The sequence below is a fragment of the Brachyhypopomus gauderio genome, chromosome 5 (assembly GCF_052324685.1).
Source record: "Brachyhypopomus gauderio isolate BG-103 chromosome 5, BGAUD_0.2, whole genome shotgun sequence".
Taxonomy (NCBI): Eukaryota; Metazoa; Chordata; class Actinopteri; order Gymnotiformes; family Hypopomidae; genus Brachyhypopomus; species Brachyhypopomus gauderio.
The window spans coordinates 34,947,657-34,974,465 of record NC_135215.1 but is presented as its reverse complement, the minus strand read 5'-3'; the positions used below and the strand labels follow the sequence as shown (position 1 = coordinate 34,974,465).

Genomic DNA, 26,809 nt, shown 5'->3' with positions numbered 1-26,809 from the left:
GACGTCAGGAGGGGCAGCTCTCGCCCTCACCACACCTACTACCCCTACCCTACCGCCCCTACCCCCCTCTCGCCCTTACCCCCCTCCCGCCCCCCACATGACGTCAGGAGGGGCAGTTCTCGCACGCGCCCGTTGTGTACACCCGCTGCCTGCTCTCATCCACCCTCTGAACCGCCTCCGTCCCTTTGTGTACTTCCGCTTCCCGTTAAGTTTTCTGTCACGTGCCAGTATTGCATTTTATTTACATGTAGTAGTTCCACCCTCATATTTTGGTGTGACTCATGTGGGGAGATGAACTAATTGTTGTAATCGCCCTGTCTGCAGGTTTGGTTTTATTTAGCCTAGATTGGCCTGTCAAATTAATGTTTCTGACCACTGGACCCGGAACCTTCACCTCCAGACGGTGGCGCTGCATGGTCACGGACTACAATCCGTGTACTGTTATGAAACCTGACAAAACCTTTGTTATAAGTTAAACACACACACACACACACACACACACACACACACACACTTGATTTTTGATTTCATTACATTTCATGACACAGTTTGTTTTATAAATGTATGTCTGTGTGAATACACGTTTTAAAACACCCTATTGCGTGTGTTTATTTTTTAGTTAATTTAGGGGACTACGTGTGTCTTCACCATACAAGTTACAACAAATGACTGATTTTATATAGCACCCCATATGACAGCGCTGTTATCTAGTTTTTTATTTTATTTTATATAATTCTTATATATTTATTCTTTTTTAAGTCATGTTACTTTTACAAGGTCCAGGGTACCCATATTTTATGTTATAATGATAACGCTGTATTTCACATAAGCGAGGCCGGGTGAGCAGTAAATACCAGGAAGCAGTGAGTTCTCTTTAGGGAGCCTCCGTCCTTCACAAGGGGGCCAGCACACACAGGTTTGCACTCTGGCGCCCCCTGCTGTTCACACGTCTAGGTTCGCCAGTGCCCAAATTCCTTGGCATGTTTGTCATAGAAACAGAAAAGGAATTTGTAAGTTTTTACTATATTATTTAAAGCTTTGATACAATAGTTGTAAGTGTTACACCTATAGTACAAGTTTGAAGAAACCTGACGTGCATGACTGTTATTTTATTTTTGTTTACTTTAATATTTTAATAAGTATTTTAGGTTTACTTTAAATATTTACAGAGTAAATTAAATGTATGAATAACTCACAGTTATAGGTGTACTATAGGTGTAACACTTACAACTATTGTATCAAAGCTTTAAATAATATAGTAAAAACTTACAAATTCCTTTTCATGGTCTTTTAGATATATTCATTGCACAATAAACAGATCATTTTATTGTCCCGGTGATTATTTTGGAGTATAATAATGGGAATAATGATTTTTGTAGGTGATCAAACATTTAAAAAACGATTATTCAAAAATAGCTCATATTCGTGAAACATCAAAATAGACAATTATTTTCGATTCTACGTGCTTCTTTAAACTTCAAAACACAGCTAAAAGAATACCCTAGTCTATTCTTTTAACAGCACACCAAAGTAGGTGGTCCCCACAGTCCCGGTGCACAGTCCCCTCCCACCCGGTGTCCCCAGCGACTGTAGTTATGAAGACCGAGCACTGGCGCGCTGGGCTGACCTATTTTTATTAAAACACAGGTTGACTGGAATATCTTTGCACTGTAAAGACGTTTTAAAGTACTGCAAAGAATGAAGGCGGGATTACCGGCACTTATTTTTACATGTTGTCTTTTTTGTATCCAAGCGAAGCCACCGTCTCTGCTGTGTCCCGGCGGACAGTTCGCCTTGAAAAATCAGTGTGTTTCGTGCCACCCCACCTGTAACAGGTGCGACGGCCGTGAGCTGTTCCAGTGTAGCGCGTGCGGTCCAGGTAGGCGACACCACCTCACACACGTCTCACAGGTGTGTGAAATGTGGCGGTTAAGTTTCTACTTGCAGGGTATTGTGTAGTACACACTCAAGTTCACCTTTAAGAAGAAGTGATACTTTTCTTTCAATTTGCTCTTTACAACTTGAGACCATTTTGAGTCCGTTCCAAAAACGATAATATGACAAAACACAAACTACGAACAACAACTATAAACTACAGGCTGAAGTTAGTCGACGGCTGCATCACCGAGCAGCCTGTGATAGTCTTACAATACAACCTATAATCATACATGTCTTTACTTTCCTGGGCCTATAGAATAAGAGAAAGTAGGAAAATGTATTAAATGTATTTGGTGGAATTAAGTTCAGCCGTTTTGATGTGAAAGATGTGGTAAATTCAGCCTGGTGTTGTTTTTTGTGTGTGTTTTTAAGGGGGGAGGGGATAGTTAGGGGGTTGATTGAGAGGGAGACTATTGTGCATGTTCACAAAAGCACCTTTTTCAAGAAGCTGCTGGAATGAAACAATGACCCGGATCAAATGGCCCGTTTTCAGAAGATGGGGACAATGGAAATCGTACCTTAAAAGGCACTTTTGTTTAGTATGTGAGAATGGTTCAGTCTGTTCAGAGCTATGATATATTATTTGTCTCTGATCTTCAGTCAGACCTATGATTTTGAATGTGTAGGATTACCATGTGGGTGTGTAGTGTTTAATCATAGTAGTGGCAATAGAAAGATACAAGTTCCTTTCTCCTTACCTTTAAAGAAGCCAGTCAATTCCTACAGAAGCTGCAACAGTCCAGAGTGGCCCCTACAGTATGTGATCCTACAGTCTGTGTATGTGGTACAACTTACTGAAACTGCCTCCACCATTCGCACCTTTTCTTGATCTTTTCATCTTTCATGACGTCTCAAACCCAAAAGATCCAAATAACAAAACACTAAGCAGCCATGTAACACATTTGATGCTGTATGAAGTTAATCTCATATAAATACTTTGATTGCAAGTCGTAAGTCTGCAGTGGCATACAAGGATCATTGTTAACTCTTTGTAACTCTGCTAAAATGGTTTATGATGGTATTTCCAAAATAACAAAACATTGGTCTGTGACTCGTATTACATACCTCAATATAATGAGTGTTGGTGACTTGCTCTGTAGCTGTAGCTTTAATCTTTGACTACTTTAACCTTACTTGTGTACTTAAGTGAGAACGGCAATTCCCAGACCATCAGACAATGTGGAGCCTGCTGCACACTATTAGACACTCTGTTATGGTCATTTGAGAGTAACTGATTTAGAAATCTCACATTAGTTTAATGGAGCTACTAAAAATAGTAGTCTATGTTTTTAAGACCTTTAAAGGATAAATAATTAAATAAATAAATGCCACATATTCACAGACCAAACTGTGCACTGTGATCAAACAGGTCCGAGCATGGCCCTGGTGGAGGTCTTGGTAACATTAGCTAGAACGGTTCCAAAGGCACCTACAATGGTGTGAGCATGCCTGTGTGTTACTTCTCTTCATACTCTACCTGTGTGTTACTCCTCCTCATACTCTGCCTGTGTGTTACTCCTCCTCATACTCTGCCTGTATGTTACCCCTCTTCATACTCTGCCTGTGTATTACTCCTCTTCATACTCTGCCTGTGTGTTACTCCTCCTCATACTCTGCCTGTGTATTACTCCTCTTCATACTCTGCCTGTGTATTACTCCTCTTCATACTCTGCCTGTGTTACTCCTCTTCATACTCTGCTTGTGTTACTCCTCTTCATACTCTGCCTGTGTGTTACTCCTCTTCATACTCTGCTTGTGTTACTCCTCTTCATACTCTGCTTGTGTTACTCCTCTTCATACTCTGCCTGTGTGTTACTCCTCTTCATACTCTACCTGTGTGTTACTCCTCTTCATACTCTGCATGTGTATTATTAATAATAATAATAATAATAATAATTTTTATTTATAAGCGCCTTTCACAACACTCAAGGACACTTTACAAGAAATAAATAAATCAAATTATGAAGAGAACAGAATATGCACCAGATGACACAAAACATACAACCCCCTCTTCATTCTCCCCTCTTCATACTCTGCCTGTGTGTTACTCCTCTTCATACTCTGCCTGTATATAACCCTTCTTCCTGCTCTGTCTGTATATTACATGCTTGTATATAACCCTCTTCATACTCTGCATGTATTACCCAAATTCATACTCTGACTCTATATAACCCTCCATACTCTGCCTTTATATAATCCCTCTTCATTCTCTGCCTGTGTATTACTCCTCTTCATACACTTGACTGTATATAACCCTTCATACTCTGCCTATATATTACCCCTCGTCATACTCTGACTGTATATAAACCCTCTTCATAGTCTGACTGTATATAAACCCTCTTCATAGTCTGGATGTATATAAACCCTCTTCATAGTCTGACTGTATATAAACCCTCTTCATAGTCTGACTGTATATAAACCCTCTTCATAGTCTGGATGTATATAAACTCTCTTCATACTCTGACTGTATATAAACCCTCTTCATAGTCTGACTGTATATAAACCCTCTTCATAGTCTGACTGTATATAAACCCTCTTCATAGTCTGACTGTATATAAACTCTCTTCATACTCTGACTGTATATAAACCCTCTTCATAGTCTGACTGTATATAAACCCTCTTCATAGTCTGACTGTATATAAACCCTCTTCATACTCTACCTTTTCTCTCTACCAGAAAGGTTCCACATCTTTCCTAAACTTGTCCCCCTCCTCATTCAGAGTGACGGCGTGTATCTCCAAGGACGTCTTGGCTGCATCAGGATAGCGATGCCACCGCAGGTGTCTGGTCGTCTGTCAGGCGAAACAACACCGTTCACTCACCTTCTCTCTTGATTGGCCTTGTTTACTGTCTTCCAGACCGGGCGAGGCATGTCAGTCAGAGCGACCCGCTGTTACTATTTAGAGGAAAATGTCATGATTGACACAAACAGATGACAACGTTGGGTTTTCAGGGATCACTTCTATTAGTGGTGTTGTTGTACACTCAGTTTAAGGATTTCTTTGTAATGCCTGCGTATCATTTAGGAATTCAGTTTCCAACAATAGGTGAGGTGTGTGTGTGTGTGTGTGTGTGTGTGTGTGTGTGTGTGTGTGTGTGTGTGTGTGTGTGTGTGTGTGTGTGTGTGAGAGAGAGAGAGAGAGAGAGATCAAGTGCTGGTTTTATTCTATGAGCTCCCTCACATATGACTGAAGTTGTTCGTACATCTCCTGATCTTTCTGACTTATTGTTGTGCTTGATGTTGTGCTGATTTTGCTCAGAGTTGCTCGCAGTGAAAATGTCTCCAAGCTGCCCGTCTGCTAACGCCATTCAGTGTTGATCTAGTTGAAAATCTGCAGACCCCTCCTCAGATCTGAAGGGGTAAATCTGAGCCGTGGCTACAGTGAACCATTAATCCTGCGATGATGACACTTACAGATGAGGATGGAAAGGAGCGTTTCCTGTACCAGGGCCACTGCCGGGCCCACTGCCCACGAGAGTTCTACCCGGATCGGGAGCAGTACACCTGCCTTCCCTGTGGAGCCGACTGTGAGATCTGTGCGGACGGCCGCGTCTGTGCCATGTGCAAGGAGGGATATAAGCTGCAGAGTGGCGTCTGCCTAGCTGCGTCGTGCGGTTTGGGTATGTGTAGAAACAACTCGGAGCGCTACACCTGTTGCACACGGCAGTATGCTGCACTGACTGAGTTAGTAATTAACACGGATGCAAGCAGCTGTTAGCCATATCGCTGATGGAGGCATTTTGTGTTTGACTCATGTTTCTGTTGACGTTTCTGCTCTCTGATTATTAAGAAATGGGCTCATTTAATGGTTTGTGTGCTATTTGTGTGCTAATGAAGTGGGTTAGATGTTTATAACGGGCATTATTTCACTCCATCGTCTCTACTGTTCCTCCTATTACAGGCCAGGTCCAGGATCCAGACCTGGGTGAATGTATAGACTGTGAGGCTGGATGTAAGACCTGCTCAGCTGGTGAGTGTTCTGCCCCACACACACACACACACACACACCAGCTATATCTATGTTGATCGATGGTAGCGATAACCTATTGCAGTGATGTTGGAATTGTCTGTCCCCTGTGAGCACCTGTCATGTGACCTAATGCCTGGGCTAATTTTGACTGTTGGCTTGTGATTGATTGCTCTGTTTCTCCTTCCAGATGACCCAGAGTTCTGTAAAAGCTGTGCTGATGGCTACTTTCTGTGAGTTAATTGTTAACATGGATAACATTAACATTAACGTTAACATTAACATTAACGTTAACATTGTTTTTGCTTAATTGTGCTATTGGAACCTGGAATGTGTGTTCAGCTGAGACATGAAGCATAGCTGTGTGTATAGTTACCCCTGTGTTTACGTGGTTTACTCTGAACTATGGATGGTACACACAGGCCAGGTCCTGCAGGCGCTGTGAGGAGAACAGACGTGTGATTGTGTGCGTTCTCCTGTGTTACGGCCTCTTGCCCTCAAGTGCATCAGGTTTCGCTTGGCAAAATGTGATGCCTGGTTACCTGAGATCCGCTCACCACTTCAGTCTAAAATCTTTACCTGCCTTTTAGACGTTTTCCTCTCTTTCTTTCTTTTCTTCTTTTCTTTCTTTCTTTCAGTCTTTTTTGTCTTTCTGCCTGACTGTCTGTCTTCCTCACTTTCATTCTGTGTGTCTATATTTCTGTCTTTCTTTGTCTTTTTGTCTTTCTGTCTGTCTGTCTTTGTCTCATGACTGGCGGGCAGTCATGGCCTGGCGGTTAGGGAACTGGACTTGTGACCGGAGGGTCGTGGGTTCGATTCCCAGACAGGCCATGACTGAGGTGCCCTTGAGCAAGGCACCTAACCCCAACTGCTCCCCGGGCGCCGGGCTAGGGCTGCCCACCGCTCTGGGCACGTGTGATCCACAGCCCCTAGTAATCACTAGTGTGTGTGTGTGTTCTGACTGCACAGATGGGTTAAAAGCGGAGGACAAATTTCGATTGGGGTGTAAAAATCACAATTGACAAAATATGGCACATTTCATTTTCATTTCTCTTAGAGGCTCCCATGTTGAATGTGAAGGGAACTACGGGGGCTGTACATTCCAGGATCTTTTATTGTGCTCTCTCTCTCTCTCTCTCTCTCTCTCTCTCTCTCTCTCTCTCTCTCTCTCTCTCTCTCTCTCACTCACACACACTCTCACACACACTCTCACTCTCTCTCTCTCACTTTCTCACTCACTCTCTCTCACACACACACTCTCTCACTCTCACTCACTCTCACTCACTCTCACTCTCTCTCACTCACTCTCTCTCACTCACTCTCACTCTCTCTCACTCACTCTCTCACTCTCTCTCACTCACTCTCTCACTCACTCTCTCTCACTCTCTCTCTCACACACACACACACTCTCTCACTCTCTCTCACTCTCACTCTCTCTCTCTCTCACTCTCTCACTCTCACTCTCTCACTCACACTCTCTCTCTCTCACTCTCTCACTCACACTCTCTCTCTCACTCTCTCACTCTCTCTCTCTCACTCTCTCTCACTCTCACTCTCTCACTCACTCAATTCAATTCAATTCAATAAACTTTATTGGCATGACCATATTCAGTTATAGTATTGCCAAAGCAGTGTTATCATTCAACATGAATAACTCATTGAAAAATATGAACAATTCTAATTATGATGAACTTGAACATGAATTTAAAGTTGAAGAAGTGAAAAGAAAGGAAAGCAAATAAATAACAAATGTAGAGGAGAAAAAAATAAATAAATAGATCAACATAAATCAGTGTGTTTACAAACAGGGTATGTGTGTGTGCGTTTGTATGTGTATGTGTGTGTGTGTGTGTGTGTGTGTGTGTGTGTGTGTGTGTGTGTGTGTGTGCTACTCACTGTCCCTCATGTTGTGTAAGGTAGATACATATCTCCCCGCTAAAGTGCTGCTTTCTTTCTTTTCTCCCAGGAGGATGGGGAGTTTGTCATTATTAGATAGGGACTTAAAGTTGGGGTGAATCAGCTCAAATTTTGTGAAGTACATAAGACATATTTGTTGAAAAGTTTCACATTCAGTGAGGAAGTGCACTCTCTCTCTCTCACACACACACACACTCGCACACACACACTCGCACACACACACACACACACACTCTCTCTCTCTCTGTCTCTCTCTCTCTGTTTCTGTCTCTCTCTCTCTCTCTCTCTCTCTCTCTCTCACTCTGGAGGCTTTGGCCACTGTCACACTAAAACGGCTGAGAACACTTCATTTATTGTTTCAGTTCATTTTCTTTAGTTATGTAATGTGTGTGACAGTTATTCATTAATCCTGGTTGTGAGACATAGGCTACAAATGCTGATGCACCTTCTTCTTCAGTGTGTGTGTGTGTGTGTGTGTGTGTGTGTGTGTGTGTGTGTGTGTGTGTGTGTGTGTGTGTGTGTGTGTGTGTGTGTGTGTGTGTGTGTGTGTGTGTGTGTGTGTGTGTGTGTGTGTGTGTGTGTGTGTGTTAGCGGAGAGCCCTGCTCTAGATCTGTAATGATAGATGTGTTGAGACACTCCTGGCTGCTCTTTCTCAACTAATTCCAGCACCATGGAAACACAGCAGGAAGGCCCAGAGGCCTGCAGTGCTCACATGGCTTTGTGTTTAATGATGATAAGAGTTGACAATACATCAGCATGTTCCTCATGTCTCCTCCAGCCTAGACATGAAGCTGTCTGTAACTTCTACTTGACTTCACTATAATACAACGCTGTAATGCAGGGTACATTGTTTTAGCAGCCGACACACGTTTCTCCTCTGCTTGTCACGTCTAAATGCATCAGAACATACCCAAACAAAAAGTCCCAGAGGTTCAGTTCGAACTGCTTGCGTTGAAGAGTATTCAGCTCGGGCGTTTCACAGTCCAACTCTGAAGTCCTGGTGGATGAGTGGAGCTCAGGAGAGAGGAACAGGTGTGCTCGGGCTTAGAGCTGGCACTCTGCTCTCTGAGAAGGGGGTGGAGGACCTTCTCTGGTTACTGTTCACCCAGTTCAGCAGGCTGCCCGCCTTAGGGTGACCAGGAGTCAGTCTCTCTCTCTCTTCTCTCTCTCTCTCTCTCTCTCTCTCTCTCTCTCTCTGCCACTCAGTCTGGAAGGGTATTTGAACTGGAGTGGAACTGTGACTGAAAACACATACGACATGTGCATACAGCAGATTTCAGTACTGGACTCGTCTGAGAGGATCCACAGCTTGCTCTGTGATTTTGAAATAAGCCTGAAATAAATGAAAGTGCCGTGTGACAGGTTAACATAAATCTGTGCACAGACGGGCTTAAAAAAGGTTCTATTAATCTCTCTATTTACTCTTTAAACAGTGCCCCACACAAATCTATGTCAGTGGCATTTCAGAGGGTGATTGTCTTTTGTTGGTGTGCAGCTACACGCACCAGTGTCGTCGCCACTGTCCCCGGAGGAACTATGAGGAGCGGAGCAGGGGCCTGTGTCTCAGCTGCCCGGAGCCCTGCCTGGACTGCCGTAGTGAGAGTCTCTGCCTGGCCTGCCAGCCTGCTTATCTTCTCCACAGTGCGTACACTATCGGCCTCCCCGCCCCTCCCACTGGGTGACCTCCCCAGACACGGTCCCACTGGGTGACCTCCCCAGACACGGTCCCACTGGGTGACCTCCCCAGACACGGTCCCACTGGGTGACCTCCCCAGACACGGTCCGATCTTCTCTATGCTATTTATTTCAAGCACTGACGGCAAATCAGCTGCTGTGAGATGTGCTGAGATGTGTACTGACAGCGGTGAACTGCACACCAGGGCGTTGGAGACACTCGCGTCCTCTCATTTGAGTTGTAAATCCGTAGCCACAGTGATTTCATGCAAACAGGCTAAATGCAAAACCTGGGAGCACTGTGAGCGTCTGACAGATTTTTCATTTTTGAGAAGTACATCAACAAATGTTGATTCATGCGACAGCCTTCATTATGTACAGTGGAGCATTACTATGAGATTAAACGGCACGTGACTTAATGGAGTCAGTGCGCTTATTAGAGTAGCCGATATCCTCTTCCTCCCGTCTCATTGGGGCGGGTTAGGTGATTGTGTTTCGGCTGAAGGGCCAGACGGGGGGGGGGGGGCGACAGCATGAGAGTGGGACACGTGTGGAAGAAGGAACATCAGGACACGAGTGGAGGAACAAGTGAAGGAGTAGAAGCCGTTAGGGGCTGGAGACCAGGTCAGGCTCCCTCAGCAGAACCCTGCAGAACTGATCCAGAGTCAGTGGACGATCATTAAGGAGGAAATATGATTTTTTTTTTTTTTTTTTTTTTAAATGGCAATTATACCAATTTTGTATAATACATAGTGTAGTGATAACAATATATAATATAGTGATAACAATATGCAAAGTGATAATTATTGGGGTTAGATGGACCAAGAAAAGAGGGGGAGAGAAAGAATAAAAAGGGAAAAGACAAAGAGGCAGGAAAATAAAGAAAGAAAAGAGAAAAAAAAATTATAATAATAATAATAAAAAATAAAATATGGAGGAAATATGATTGAGTGTGACTGACTGAGCCTGGTTCTCGTTTTGTCTTTTTAATGACAATATATTAATATTGCGTAATAATCATCGCTTATGTGTTGCCGTTGTATCAGTCTATAATAAGTGAGATGTTTGAGCTTGTCTGCCAGCCACTTTTACCACGTCATGTTCTTGTCCTTGTGCTGTCAGACGGTACCTGTGTGAAGGTGTGTCCACAGGACACGTTCCGGGACGCCAGAGGGGGGCGCTGTCAGCCCTGTCATGCCTCCTGCCTGACCTGCCACGGCCCAGGGGTGAGGGACTGTGACAGGTGCAGCGGCTGGAACCGGCCCGTTTATGGGAAGTGCCCCATCATCAGCTGCCCCGAGGGGCAGTACTTTGAGAGTGAGTGTGGAAGAAAGTGCCCAAGTTAAAAGATATTTAAAATGCATATGATATAAAGTAAAAAAAAATGTGAGATGATTCTTAAGAGATAAAATGCATATGCACTCCTTCACATTCCAGGTGTGGTATTGTCTGAGTGCACAGTCTGGTTATAGTTTCTCTCATGCTTATCTACAATTACATTAATTCAATTTTAATTTTAGAGCTAAACTAAACAAACGGCTGCATCTTTGTTTCTACTGAGCCTGACCTCTGCTGGGTACTTCCTGGTACTGCACAAACACCGGCCACTTTATTAGGTACACCTTGCTAGTACCGGGTTGGATCGCCTTTTGCCTTCAGAACTGCCTTAATCCTTCATGGCACAGATTCAACAAGGTACTGGAAACATTCCTCAGAGAGTCTGGTCCATATTGACATGATAGCGTCACACAGTTGCTGCAGATTTGTCAGCTGCACATCCATGATGTGAATCTCCCGTTCCACCACATCCCAAAGGTGCTCTATTGGACTGAGATCTGGTGACTGTGGAGGCCATTAGAGTACAGTGAACTCATTATGTTCAAGAAACCAGTCTGAGATGTTTTGGCGTTTTATGACATGGCGTGTTGTCCTGCTGGAATTAACCATCAGAAGATGGTACACTGTGGTCATAAAGGGATGGACATGGTCAGCAACAATACTCAGGTAGGCTGTGGCATTGACACGATGCTCAATTGGTACTAATGGGCCCAAAGTGTGCCAGGAAAACATCCCCCACAACATTGCAACACCACCTGAACCAGCCTGAACCGTTGATTCAAGGCAGGATGGATCCATGCTTTCATGTTGTTGACGCCAAATTCTGACATTACCATCCGAATGTCACAGCAGAAATCCAGACTCATCAGACCAGGCAACGTTTTTCCAATCTTCTATTGTTCAGTTTTGGTGAGTCTGCGTGAATTTTAGCCTCAGTTTTCTGTTTTTAGCTGACAGGAGTGGCACCTGGTGTGGTCAGAGATGCTCTTCTGTTTGCCTTAGTTGTAACGACTGGTTATTTGAGTTACTGTTGTTGTTCTATCAGCTTGAACCAGTCTGGTCATTCTCCTCTGACCTCAGGCATCAACAAGGCATTTGCACCCACAGAACTGCCGCCCACTGGATATTTTCTCTTTCTCTGACCATTCTCTTTAAACCCTAGAGATGGTTGTGTGTGAAAATCCCAGTAGATCAGCAGTTTCTGAAATACTCAGACCAGCCCGTCTGGCACCAACAACTATACCACGTTCAAAGTCACTTAAATCACCTTCCTTCTCCATTCTGATGCTCAGTTTGAACTGCAGTAGATCGTCTTGGCCATGTCTACATGCCTAAATGCATTGAGTTGCTGTCATGTGATTGGCTGATTCTACATTTGCGTTAATAAGCAGTTGGACAGGTGTAGCTAATAAAGTGGCTGGTGAGTGTATTTTATTATTTATCTCATCATGTAAACTGACAGATGATGATAGATCATGTCCTGTTGTTTTTCTATTATTTGAAGGTGTGACTCGTGACTGCCGTTATTGTGACACTTCCTGTAGAACATGTTATGGTCCGAAGGCACAGAACTGTTATGGCTGTGCTTCAGGTAAGGTATACCCCCCTTGGGTTTGTGCTCCAAATATCCAATACCAACTTTACAATTTAATGAAGAGCTATTAAGATTTCGTGCTGATATCTCCAAAATATGATAAACGCTTATCATACCAGCATCATGAACAGCTATTCTTATAAACTTTCTCTCTCTCTCTCCCTCTCTCCCTCTTTCTCTCTCCCTCTCTCTCTCTCTCTCTCTCTCTCTCTCTCTCTCTCTCTCTCTCTCTCTCCCTCTCTCCCTCTTTCTCTACCTCTCTCCCTCTTTCTCTACCTCTCTCCCTCTCTCTCTCTCTCTCTCTCTCTCTCTCTCTCCTCTCTCTCTCTCTCTCTCTCTCTCTCTCTCTCTCTCTCTCTCTCTCCTGCAGGGTACATGCTCGACCAGCAGGAGGCGGTTTGTGTGCAGCGCTGTCCTTTAGGTTTCTACGGTAACAGCTCCAGTCAGCAGTGTGAGCGGTGCTCGTCTAACTGTGACGTGTGTGAGGGTGCGGCGCTGTGTGTCAGCTGTGCGGTGGTCTCCTACCCGCTCTTCCTCTTCCAGGGCAACTGCTGGTCCGAGTGCCCGGAGTGAGTAACTACTCTCCCCATAAGCGCACGCCTAACCTCCCCATAACCAAAATCAATACAGGCTTTTCTCATCATCTCATTTGTAGAACAGCTTTCTGATTTACTTTCAGTGATGGTAGCAATGATGGGCTGAATTATTCCTTTAAATGTTGAAACTAGGATTTAATGGAATCCTTTATTAGGAGTGAGTTTGCATCACAGGAAAGTTGACGAGTACTCCTGCTGTTTTTGTGTTTGTCCGGTTAGTTATGCTCAGAGCAGCATCACTAGAGGTCATGTTTTAATGTTTAAAGGTCGCCATCATGTGTTTGGAACGGTTCAGGACGTGTGCGTGTGTATTTGTGTGTTTGCGTGTGCTCGTGTACGTGTGTGTGTGTGTTTGTGCGTTTTAAGTGGCTATTTTGAGACGGAAGAAGGCACGTGTGACCCATGCGATGACCTTTGTTTGACCTGTGACGGGCAGAGGACGCAGTGTCTCGCGTGTAGAGACGGTCTGTTCCTGGAGAACGGGCTGTGTGTGCACAACTGCTCCGCGCGGAGCTACCCGGCCCAAGACGGGACGTGCCGGCGCTGCGGACCTCACTGTGATGTCTGCATGGATAACCACACATGCTTTAGTGAGTGACCACACACACATCTCTAATTCTTTATCTATATATCCAGGTCAAAGAGCGATCAAACCGCCGACCTCCAGTCCACCTGCAGGCTGACGCCGGGTTGACGTCTGTTCGTCTCTTCGTTTCAGAGTGTAGTTTTCTCTACCTGCTCCTACACGGGGAGTGTAAAGCCAGCTGTCCAGAGGGTTTCTTTGAAGACCTGGACCAGGGCGTGTGTGTGCACTGCCATGAATCATGCGGCACGTGTTCTGGACCCCTCCCAGATGACTGTGAGACTTGCTCCAGCCCTTCCCCGATGCTGTACGAGGGCACCTGCTCAGAGGAGTGCCCTGCTGGGACCTACTACCACACCTCCAGCATGGAATGCCAGGGTGAGGCCCTGGATCTTGTTACAAGCACCAGGCCATACAGAGGGGTTTTCTTTCACATCTAGGGTCAGCGTGTGAGGGCACTCGTGAGTGTGATGAAGCAGCACACGGGTATTTAGATCCTCCAGCACAGTTCGAGTGAACAGAGCTTCTTTTGGGGGGGGGGGGGGGGGGGGGGGGGGGGGGGGGGTCACATGATCATTTGTGACACCATTCTGACACATTTGTGAGATAAAGGAGAGGAAAAAAAATAATTTTTTGGATGTTGTAAATGAATGGTAGATGTTGTAGATGGTTGGTAAATGCTGGTTATCGTTATCATTCTCCCTTTGAAAGATACATTTACATTTACAGCATTTAGCAGACGCTCTTATCCAGAGCGACTTACAAAGTGCTTATTCTGATTTAAGAAAGTCATTTTCATTTCAATTGAAATCAAATTCATTTAATACAAACAAACAATAGTTTGCCTTTGTATTTGGTTAATTTTGGAATCTCGACATACAGCTCTAACGGTCTGTGCAGGACCCATACACTGATTAAAAAACCAGAAACTTGCTCTTTGACGGTGTGAGCACGGTGTAATGCTCTTAAAACATCTTGGCTAAGAATGTTATTGTTATTGTTCAGAATGAGCTCCTCATCAAGCAGTTAGGTTTGCTTGTTTGTGAGGTAAGAGACTCATTTGCATGTGCAGCAGATTTCGTACAACGTTACGCAACTCGTCACATCTCGTGTTGTTCTCCAGAATGTCACCAGACCTGTGCTCGGTGTGCGGGCCCCGAGCCCACCCAGTGCCTGCAGTGCGGCAAGGGCCTGGCACAGGACCCCAACACCATGATGTGTGGGGTTACCGGAGACTCCAACTGCCCACCCAAAACCTTCCTCCATGACAACCAGTTCACGTGCCAGGCATGCCACCGCTACTGCCAGTCGTGTGAAGGGGCGGGGCCTGCGGACTGCCAGACGTGTGCCGTGCCCCGTTACCTCCACAGTAAGCCCCTCCCACTTCATTCTGGTCCTTTTTGTCACACTGTGAAGTCCTTCCTGTAACTCCTGTGTTTTGAAGATTGCACTAACTGGTTTATTCCCTTCAGTCTGCTGTTGGCTATGATGTGATTATGATTAACCAGTGCATGATAGTGGCAAGTTGTTAATAGGATATTTTTGTCAAACTAAGTTTCATCAGTGGATTAAGATAACTGCTAAGAGGCAGATTTTGTTTTATAACCCAATTACAGTATTTTTTGTATTGCCTCCATTTTTATGGAGCTGTGTTTATAGAGCTGTCAAAAGAGAGGCAGATTTAGATAAGACTGGGTCCATAAAATTAAGACTGTCGACTGCAGTAGAGATGACCGGATTCTCAACAAGATAAATATGTAATTTGTCAATGCAGGTTGCTTTGTTAAATAATTAGCTATCAGTTACGCAAAATTCTCATAGAGATTACCACACAAGCCCCTTCACAGAAGAGAACACTGATTATTACATTCAGGTTTTAACTTGCTACAAATGCATTTGAACTAAGTTTCCCAGATAAACTGTGGACAGATATGGTACTGCATAAACAGAATAAATGCTCTAATGTGAAGGTTAATTGCAATAACAATTTCATCAGAATGAAAACACAAAAGACATTCTTCAGACGCATCTCAAATGCTTGTCCAGTATCTACTTTGAGAATGAATTTAGAGACATTTCCAAATGTAGCCAACTTTGTGTCTTCCAGTCAGTGTGTTTGCAGGGCTTGTGAAAGCACTGACAGGAACATGGACCATGTGTGGTTGTGTAGTGTTCAGTATAAGCTGAATTTGGTGGCAGTGCCGGTCCTAACCTGTTGGACGCTACGTTTTTCTCCGATTGGATCTAGAACGTTTTTGGAATGCTTGGAATTCCAACTCTCAGTCCAGGAACTGAACCCAATGTTTTAATATGTAAATCACATCTGCAAACTTTGTGGGCAGCTTCTTTTTTGTTTGTAAATAGTAATGCATAATTCACACCGTGTGTTTGCATGTTGTGTTGTGTGTGTTTTGCAGATGGCTCGTGTTTGACAGACTGTCCAGTCGGCACCTACAGTGCCCACGAGGATGCTGACGGGACTGACCTGGGTTTCTGCATGCCCTGTGATCACGTGTGCACCTCGTGTTCCGGTTCCTCTCCCAAAGACTGCCTGAGCTGTTCACCCGGCTACCTTCACCTGCTGTCTCATCTCTGTGTCACGCACTGCCCCACAGGGTAAAACCTGCGCCCACACACACTGCCCCACAGGGTAAAACCTGCGCCCACACACACTGCCCCACAGGGTAAAACCTGCGCCCACACACACTGCCCCACAGGGTAAAACCTGCGCCCACACACACTGCCCCACAGGGTAAAACCTGCGCCCACACACACTGCCCCACAGGGTAAAACCTACGCCCACACACACTGCCCCACAGGGTAAAACCTGCTCCCACACACACTGCCTTCAGGTTTACGCAGCACTGGCGAACAGCACAGAACTCAGGTTTTGTAATGGATTCAAATTCGGTTGGTCTGTTGGTGTACAGTTTATTTATTAAGCAACTGATCAATTCAATTCACCGAGTCAGACATTTTGCAGAACTTCTGAAATGATAAGATGACATGACGAATGGTGCCAGTCATTCAGTCATTGTAGACCTAAGCATTACTCAACACAGTTCGGTAAATACAGAAGATATTACGATACTGAAGTGTAGACGTTCTGGGTGTGAATAGCTTCACTTTCATCAGAACATCATGATCCTATTTATTTTTCTTTTCTTTATCTTCTGAGTAAATAACTGGCCAAAGTCCAGGGCAAACAGTCACCTGTGGCTACCAGTTGTTCTTTTATGTTTCCTTTGAGGAAATGCTGTTGTCGATTATTGTCCAAGTGAGTGGTTTTCTTGCCATTATGCATCATAGTTTGTGTAGGTTGTGTAGTAAGGCAGTTTCTCGGCTGTCAGACTGAGATACCAAGAGAACAATTTAGATAAGATTATTTTCAGATAAGACTGCTTTTAGATAAAAGGGGCAAAAAGGAAAGGCTGAGCAAATATTGGTTTCTCACTGAGCAGCTGACGAGCCCTGTTTGAGAATAAATATCTTATGTTACATGATAAAATATTCCTGCTGATGGGTGAAGATGAGTGTCCAATATTTGTTAAGAAGATTAGATTAGATTCAACTTTATTGTCATTATGCAGAGTACAAGTACAGAGCCAATGAAATGCAGTTAGCATCCAACCAGAAGTGCAAAGGGAAAACAGTGTTATATACATAAAGTGCAGAGTAAGCGCAGCATGGATGCTGTAGATACAATATATGTGGCAATATGTATGTATATATATATATATATATGTGATGAGATAAATATAGTGTGTACACAGTACAACATATAGTGTGATATAATATATGATATTCGGGGGGGGGGGGGGGGGTATAAAAGAGAATGTAAATGAGTGTAGGAGTATTTGCAGTATGCCCGGTAAATTAAATTAGTGCAAAAGAAAGTTCAGTGTGTAAAGTACATAGAGTGCAGGTGCAGTTAAGTCTCTATGAGGAATTCAGCAGTATCACAGCTTCAGGGAAGAAGCTCTTCCTGAATCTGCTGGTGCGTGTACGGAGGCTCCTGTAGCGCCTACCGGATGGGAGGAGTGTGAAAAGATTGTGATTGGGGTGAGAAGTGTCCTTTATAATGTTACCAGCCCTGCTCAGGCAGCGTTTATGGTAGATGTCCTCAATACTGGGTAGCTGAGTGCCTGTGATGCGTTGGGCGGTTTTAACCACCCGCTGGAGAGCTTTGCGGTCTGATGCAGAGCAGTTGCCGTAAAGTGCCGTAAAGTTGCCGTAAAGTGACTCGCTATGATCAGTAGCCTTAGTATTAGTCTTAGTAGACAAGAATACATTTTAGTTTTAGTTCAATTTTAGTCACGTCATTGAGTACTGGTATTCATGTTTTAGCTTATAGTGGGCACTATATTAAGTATTAGGTACAGCTTTTTCTATACCTGTATATAGGAAGCCTTATGTAGAAGCTTATAAGCAATCCACACATTCATGTTACTGGAGTTGGGCCTTACCTACAGTATTATAGGGTCATCTGCTGAGGACATGTACATTTGAACCTTAAGCACTGACAGTACTCTTCATGGCTTCAATTGGCCTGGGTGGAAAATATCCATCAGGATATAGATCAAAAAGCAGTATAATGACCTCTTTTATCAGAGCGGTTAGTAACATACACTATATCGCCAAAAGTATTCGCTCACCCATCCAAATTATCGGAATCAGGTGTTCCAATGACTTGTATAAAATTAAGCACCTAGGCACTTCTTATAAACATTTGTGAGAGAATGGGTCGCTCTCAGGAGCTCAGTGAATTCCAGCGTGGAGCTGTGACAGGATGCCACCTGTGCAACAAATCCAGTCGTGAAATTTCCTCGCTCCTAAGTATTCCACAGCCAACGGTCAGCTGTATTATCAGAAGATGGAAAAGTGTTTGGGAGCAACAGCATCTCAGCTATGAAGTGGTAGCAGATGCTAGATAGTGTGATGAGGTCGCCAACTGTCTGTGACCTCATCGTCAATCACTACAGACATCCAAGCTTCATGTGGCCTTCAGATTAGCTCAAGAACAGTGCGCAGAGAGCTTCATGGAATGTGTTTCCATGGTCAGCTAGCTGCATCCAAGCCATACATCACCAAGTGCGATGCAAAACGTCGGATGCAGTGGAGTAAAGCACACCGCCACAGGACTCTAGAGCAGTAGAGGTGTGTTCTCTGCAGTGATGAATCGTGCTTCTCCATCTGGCTATCAGATGGACTAGTCTGAGTTTGGCGGTTGCCAGGAGAATGCTACTTGTCTGACTGTATTGTGCTAAGTGTAAAGTTTGGTGGAAGGGGGATTATGGTGTGGGGTTGTTTTTCTGGTTGGACCAACATCATATTGAACCCTATGTATTAGGAATGGGATGTCACTTAAACTCATATGTGAGTCAAGAAAGGTGAGTGAATACTTCTGGCAATATAGTGTATCTTGAGGTTACACATTGGCTTTTTGATTGCATATCTCAAAGCTGAAACGTAACTTCTAATCACACTTTTCAAACCCAGTGTCCTGACTGATATATTTTTTTCCTTGTCTGAAGTGAGTACTGCTTTGGCTGACATAACCGTACCTCCTCTTTCACAATATTGTTCATCTGTTGCTCCGCGATATAAAGAAAAGCAGAAGCTTCTTTTTGAAGATGTCATGTAGCAAAAACATATTAGTAAAAATATTTCAACATGCCTTTGACGTATACCCCTGAGCTTGTAGATACAGCCATGTGTTCTTTACCAGGTACTACAGCACAGGGGAGAGGTGTGAGAAGTGTGACCGCTCGTGTGAGCTGTGCTCCGGGCCGGGCCCCGATGCGTGCCGGCTGTGCGTGGCTCCGTTGCTGGAGGTTCATGGCACCAGGCTGTGTGTGGAGACCTGTCCCCCACGCTTCTACCAGAGTGGCCACACCTGCAGACAGTGTCACACCAGCTGCAAGACCTGCTCAGGTACAGCGTTCACCTTCATTCTAGGGACCCCGGGTGTCTTCATCATTAACTGATGGTCCTGCATAAGACACACGTGGGTCTGCTCAAGGGTGATGGGGTACGGAAAAGAAGTCTTTATTGTTCTAAGTGAAAAACAGAAATCTGCACTCCACACCTTTCATACAGGTGGGGATTATACACTGATTATATAGGAAGATCCACCATATTTGCCTAAACTGTTTACATAAACAGAGTTCTCAGTCTATGAATACATAATGAACATAAATATGTGACTTTTACTTCTAAATGTCCACATTAGGCTGAAGCTTCATATAGACAGCTGTATCGTACTCTTTAATAATAATACTTTATTTTCATAGAGCGCTTTCCTAAAACCCAAAGATGCTTACAACCAGAGGTGGGGACTCGAGTCACATGACTTGGACTCGAGTCAGACTCGAGTCATTAATATTAAGACTTTTGACTTGACTTGAAAAAATATTCAGAGACTTAGACTTGACTTGGACTTTTACACCAATAACTTGGGACTTGAATTGGACTTGAACCTGTTTACTTGCAAAGACTTGATTTTTTTTTACCCCAAATCTAAATTTTAAAACGCATATTAATATTTATAAAGTGCGCCCCATTAATTTCATTTCCGTCCTTCTGACGCAGACCAGTCCTCTGCTTTTCCACACTCTGTACGTGTGTGTGCATGAGCTGCAGCACAACCAATCAAATGGGGGGTTGGCGAACGTAAATTGTTACCGGGCGGGGTGTAAAATGGACACAAATTAAGTATTATATCGCGATCGATCGATCGCCAGTGGTTGGTGCCAGAGCGAACTAGTAACTCATTGAATCATAGATGTGGATCAGAGGTAAATAAACTAGTATTTTTCCGGCGTGAGAAATCGGATGTGTGGCGTGAGAGCGTGTGAAGACGGTCAAATGCGTGTGTCTCACGCTCAATGCGTGAGAGTTGGCAACCCTGGGTTCTGTATCTGAACTCGGGGAAGAGAGCCTCTCTCTGTCACCATCATAATATCCAGTTCTATCTCAGCATGGATTGTGTATTTGAAGACATCTACGTCGAGAAAATAAATATATTGACAATATATTGTCAATACAAAAAAATATATACCTGCAACATTGGTAAAAAAAAAAAAAAAAGACTCGAAAGGACTTGAAATTCCAAGTTTCAGACTTGGGACTTGACTTGACTATTGCCTGTCTTGACTCGAGACTTGACTTGACTTGAGTGTCTTTGCTTGAGACTTGACTCGGGACTTGAGGTATAAAGACTTGGACTTACTTGAGACTTGCAAAACACTGACTTGGTCCCACCTCTGCTTACAACCATCAGTACATAGTACACAAAAACACACAGAGCATTAGACCAACATCCTCTTTGTGAAGGATTTGCATGCTGGCCTTGAGACTGACAGAAGCAGGATGTGGGCCAGCATCCTTGAGTCTCAAGCTTCAGTGTTTTATGTGCTGTGTTTATCCAGTACAAGAGCAGCTCTCCTGACATGTTATTTTTAAGAGGTCCCAGAGTCAACAATCCATGCATGTAGTTTGCAGACATCTCAGGCTGTAGCTACACACCCTGCGTGTGCAATATACTGCAAAAAGACATGAGAATCTTTACGGCCAAGACAGCATGGCACACACACGGGTTATTAGGTGTGATATTCCAGCTTGGTGTCACAGTAAAGCCCCTGGTCTCTCCCGTTGGCAGTGTATGTGTCCTCTGCGTCCGTTTATGTCATATATATATATATATATATATATATATATATATATATATATATATATATATATATATATATATATATATATATATATATATGTATTTCCTTTGAGTGTGGTTCAATGTGTGTGTGTTCATCCATCTCACCTGTGTCTCGTCTCATCTACGTTATGCACTAGGATCTTGTTTATTTGAAGGTATTTAATGGGTGTCGATAGTGATCGTCGCTCGTCTTTGTCAGAGTCTAGCTGTGTGTACTTCTCTGTCTGTGTTGTTCGTGAGAGTGCTCTGTGCACTGCCCGTCGCTAAATAAAAAGCGCTATTTGAGGTGACGTCTCATCTCAGCACACTTGGGCTTCATCTGAGTGCAGAAAACATGTCTGATAAATCCCAGCATTGAACTGAAAACATGTCTGATAAATCCCAGCATTGAACTGAAAACATGTCTGATAAATCCCAGCATTGAACTGAAAACATGTCTGATTAATCCCAGCATTGAACTGAAAACATGTCTGATTAATCCATTGAACTTAAATACACTTCCCGTGCAGAATGATGCAGATTTTGCACGCTATTAAGGGAATTCATAACTATGCAGGTTACAAATGAGAACATTAATCCAGCTCAAGGTATTAAGATGCTCGTGCATCTACCTGAGAAATACATCTATTCCCCAAGGATAGAATCCATGCTCAAGAGTACTTCAGTGGAATAAACCTGATGCCCTTAAGTTATGTGATATGTTTAACTAATCTGCGATGTCAACCTTGGACTACCTTTAACATTATAACTCTAGCTTTTCTAAAAATGCTATATCTTAGTTCATTATATTTAACCAAGTTGCCTATTAAACGTGGTTCGAGTGCATCAACAGTGTTTTTATAAGTTTAGCTCTTTCAGACTTTACTTTGAACAATTTACGTTGAGCAGAAGGGGTAGTGGAGTAGCTACTCTGTATGGTAACATCTGTTAGTATAAGCAGTAATGTGTAATTTTGCCTTGTTAGAATACTGGTTGGTTGATTCAAGGTACACTATGAATTTGACCCTTTAATGAAACTTGTTATGACAGCAAGAATAAATTGGGACTGTTGATATTCTTGATCATGTCGTAAAAATTGTGAATTCCCCCCCCCCCCCCCCCCCCCCCCGAGTCTTGGTTCCTCTCAAGGTTTCTTCCTCATGCCCTTAGGGAGTTTTTCCTTGCCACTGTCGCCCTTGGCTTGCTCACTGGGGGCTTGGACTCAGGCACTTGTAAAGCTGCTTTGTAGCAACAACTGTTGTAAAAAGAACTATATAAATAAAATTTGATGTGATTTGATTTGATATGTGAAGCTTTAGACATGCATCTTCCCAAAGTCACTGACAAATGCAGTTGTCTGAATTCCTGCACACTAAAATATTAGATTTTTTGCTACAAGACAAGTTTGAGTATGCGATGAGGGGAAAACTATGGAGATATTTCAGTGTCACCTGAACCTGAAAACATTATTTCTTGAAACAAGTCTGTGAAATTTAGTCAGGTATCCAAAAAATCTAATTTTAAAAAAGTTAATATTCAGGTTCTGGTCAAAATTCAGGTTTGGGTTGAAATTTGGGTCGGGAAAGCATCTGAGATATGTAGGAAGAGCAAACAACCTCGAGCTAATCGAACTGCATCTGGTCAATCACAAAACATCTCGGAGGTCATGGGGAGGTGCGTCTTTCTGCCCAGTTTCCTGTAAGGGTGCGGTCCCTGTTTGGCGTAAGCAGCACAAAGTGGCCTCTGTACCACCCAGAAATGGCCCCTTGTGGCAGGTTCCACATTATCGTGGCACTTAGTGTGGCTGGTGCTGCCTGACTGTGGCATCTGCTGTCAGAACGCCCGCCTGCTTCTGCTGACAGGCATCTAAAGACTCTTTTGGGTGACTCTGCGTATGGGCCACTCGCATATGTCACCCCGACATGCTGTTTGTTGCATTTGTGTAAATGAAGGTCCTAACTTTTTCATAACTTTTGTTTGTAAATTATTTGGGTGAAAGATACTAGCCAACAGCCAGCTAGACGGCTCTAAATTACTAGTCCAGAATATTGTGAATTTGATAACGTCAAATTTAGATTATAGGAGGGTTAATCTACAGTGGTGGAGTTAATGACAGCACTGTACATTTATTATAGATCTATTATAGATAATATATTATAGATTTATTTATGTTTATCAGTGACTGCTCATGTTATCCACGACATCAGAGTAATTTAAACCACTGCGAGTAGCATCGCATTTGTTGGATTTATGGAAATGAAGATGGTTTATAGCTCGTTTGTTAATTGTTTATGCTAGTTAGCCGTAAACTATGAGCTTGGACACGATAAAAGTAGCTTTGTGTTTCTATTATTACCCTAGCTATCTTGCTTAGCCTGTAACCTGTAGTGAGGACAATAAGCAAGAACGTGGAGAAAGATCTGGTGACAGTCAACATTGAATTAAAACCACCAAGCGGCTCCTTGCCACTGGGACTACAAGCCATCGGAAGTCAACAGCTTTGTGCCACCAGCCTTTCATTTATCACACTTCTAAATGACACCTGTCAAATCACCTTGTCTCAAGGGGCAACTCCAAAAACTCCTGGGCAGAATCTGACTTCCCTCGTTTGCTCCCCTTATTAAACGTAGAGACTTTTAATACTGTGAAGTCCCGTGGTCAGAGGTGAACTTTGGTATAGCAAGTATGTTATTGCTCCAGGCCTGAGAATTAAAAATATATGTGTTCTTGTAATTTTTAGCCGGGTGCCGCTCCTTGTGCAGGAACTAGCTGGTCCTCTCTCCGCACCAGTATGCCTTAGCTCTCCTGTTGCGAGGGACGGCGGGGGGTGGGGGGTGGGTAACGTTTCCTGCCCTTCCTGCCGTATCCTGTAACGTGAGGAGGGGACAACAGGATGCCGGGCGGAGAGCATTCTTTGGACATACACACGTTTATTAAACGTATAACGCAAAGTCAAATAAAGACACGGACAACATCTACAATTAAATACACTGCTGCTATCAAGACAAAAGACAGGTGTGACAAATAACGTGAATAACACTAATGACCTACATGAAAAAACACACACACACACACACACACACACACCAAGACACACACGGAAACGACCTTGTAAGGACGAACATAAACACATGGACACGCCCGAAGGGATTGGGTCAGGACTGTACCGTGACGGTTTGAAATCCGAGTTGTAGAAGAGTCACATTTAGAAGCCATGTTAAAACAATAATAATTCAGTAATAGCCATAGACATATAAAAATTAACAAAATGAATATTCCATCATCTGTGGTGGAAATGTGGGTAGAGGTTGTAGTTACTAATTCTGGTCCTGAATTTTAACCTCTGCCAGTTTGTGAAATTAATGTTCTATGTTTGTTAATAAAACACTGCAGCTTTACACTGATTGTGCGTGTTTCCGTGTTTGCAGACAACACACCACAGGGTTGTGTGACGTGTGACTGGGGCAGTGTCTTACAGGATGGGGTGTGTTACCCTCACTGTGAAGAAAGTCGCTTCTTCTCTCAGAACGTAAGTACCGCAACTGTGTGTGTGTGTGTGTTTCAAAGTAATTCGCTGTATGCAGCTAGCAAACAGAGCCATCCTCCATGGCCCGGAATGACACTGACGTGTCTGTCAGTGTCTATTGCTCACAACACGTCTCACGTTTTCTCACTTCAACCCTTTTGTGGGTGTGTCGGGTGGGCGTGTGTTAGGAGCTTTGTGAGCCCTGCGATGAGTCCTGCAAGCACTGCTCCGGCGCAGGACCACACAGCTGTCTCACCTGTCACGCGGGCTTTGGCCTCCATGCCGCTGCTAGCCGCTGTGTGCCCTGCTGCAGGACTGACCAGGCGGCCAGGAACTGCTGCCTCTGTGACTCTGGTTCAGGTATGGTGTGATGCAAAAGTCCGTTTGATTGGTCTACTGATCGCTCGACCTCCTGACCTGGTCTGCTCCATTTTGTACTGAGCTGCTACATGTTTGTGTGTGTGTATGTGTGTGTGTGTGTGTGTGTGTGTGTGTGTGTGTGTGTTTGGGGGGGGGCAACTTGGTGTGCTAACAAGCAGCTATATCTAATACAGTGGCATCTTTCTACTGTTTATTTTGGTTTACCTGCTTCAGTTCATGATTAATACGAAGGGTTAAAAACACTCTTGTAAAGGAGGTGACCCTTACAGGTAAGGTGCTTTATTTCCCCCAGCTCTGTGCCTGGAGGCTCCTCTGCCAGACGATAAGCAGATTGACGATGAGGAGTTGAGACGAAGGTCTTGGGCCTTCCAGCACACCTCCGCAGCCCTGCCTGCCGCGCTGGCCCTGGCCGTGCTCCTGGTCCTGGCCGTCTTCGCCCTGGTGCAGGCCCGCGCTCGCAAGAGGCTGTGCTGGAGACGGAGCTACGAGAGGCTGAGCGGCTCGGCGGGAGGCGGGCCCAGCCCACGGCCCGCGGCACGACGCATGCCCCACGGGGTGCCCGAGCCAGAGGGCAGTGGCGACGAGGCGGATGTGGTGTACGCCAGCCGGGACGGGTCCGTCTACCGCCGCTACGGCTTCATCCATGAGCCCGACACGGAGGAAGAGGAGGAGGAAGAGGAAGCGAATGAGTGCACACACCTCAGCAGGGCCTAGCTGGACAACACTTCTCACACAAGCACTGTGTCTGCGTCAGAACACCGAAGAAGACTGGAAAACGGGCTCTTCAAGATCTTCATCGGTCAAATTTTCCATCTTTATTGTTTGCATTCCTATTGAAAATCTCAATAGTTTAAATAAATGCCTTGCAAAATCAGCTTACAGACACATTTACAATGTGGAAGGAACACCTATGACAGTGCTTATTTTTATCGTGACAATAGCAATGAGCAATTTTAGTTTTCAAACATAGAATTTAATATTAAGTGAAATACATATTGTATATAAGTATGTTTGTTAAGGTGGGATGGCTAAGATGAGATGGTTGTAATAAATAATCTGAAAATGTATTGAATGTGACTAAACAAATTCCATGGTAGTCTAGAATCTTTTTTAAAGAGTTGCTTGCCTTTGACAATTGTTACGCCTTTCTAGGGAAAGCAAACAAGTCACATTGTCACAGTGTCAGGTTGTAAAAATCTAAGTGTAAACATTTAAAAATTTTAATAAAATACAATTTAAAAAATAGTTTTGATTTTCTTAGAAACATTAAAGTTTGGAGAAGTACAAGTCCTAAAATCTGTAGATTTCCCAAAGCTTCATGGAGAGTTGTTTACAGAATGCTGTAAATGTTCAAAACAAACAAGCTCCGTTATTTTTGATATCACAGGTTAATGTTTTTCTAAAAGACTAAATTCATCTTTCCACATACCATTTGCAAAGCATCAGTGATTAGATAAAGAACAGAAGATGGTACGTCCAAATGACTTGTCTTAGAATAGCCACCAGGGTTTATGAACAAAGCCACAGTCTGAAGATGATATTGTCCCAAGTCATTCACAGAACAGCAGCAAAATCTCTTATGGTTTTATTCGGTTACTTT

General features: G+C 43.8%; 1 protein-coding gene across 1 annotated transcript; it reads left to right on the top strand.

The window, feature by feature from the left end:
• Window positions 1–1,558: 1,558 nt before the first annotated feature.
• On the top strand, window positions 1,559–26,441 carry LOC143515291 (proprotein convertase subtilisin/kexin type 5). The gene is made up of 16 exons (XM_077007479.1): window positions 1,559–1,879; window positions 5,356–5,559; window positions 5,841–5,909; window positions 6,097–6,139; window positions 9,320–9,465; window positions 10,621–10,815; window positions 12,341–12,427; window positions 12,801–12,999; window positions 13,393–13,616; window positions 13,745–13,987; window positions 14,733–14,978; window positions 16,027–16,225; window positions 19,338–19,543; window positions 24,731–24,831; window positions 25,017–25,188; window positions 25,502–26,441. The coding sequence occupies exons 1-16, from the start codon at window positions 1,699–1,701 to the stop codon at window positions 25,921–25,923; spliced, it is 2,937 nt and encodes a 978-aa protein (XP_076863594.1). The 5' UTR covers window positions 1,559–1,698; the 3' UTR covers window positions 25,924–26,441.
• The last annotated feature ends 368 nt before the right edge of the window (window positions 26,442–26,809 follow it).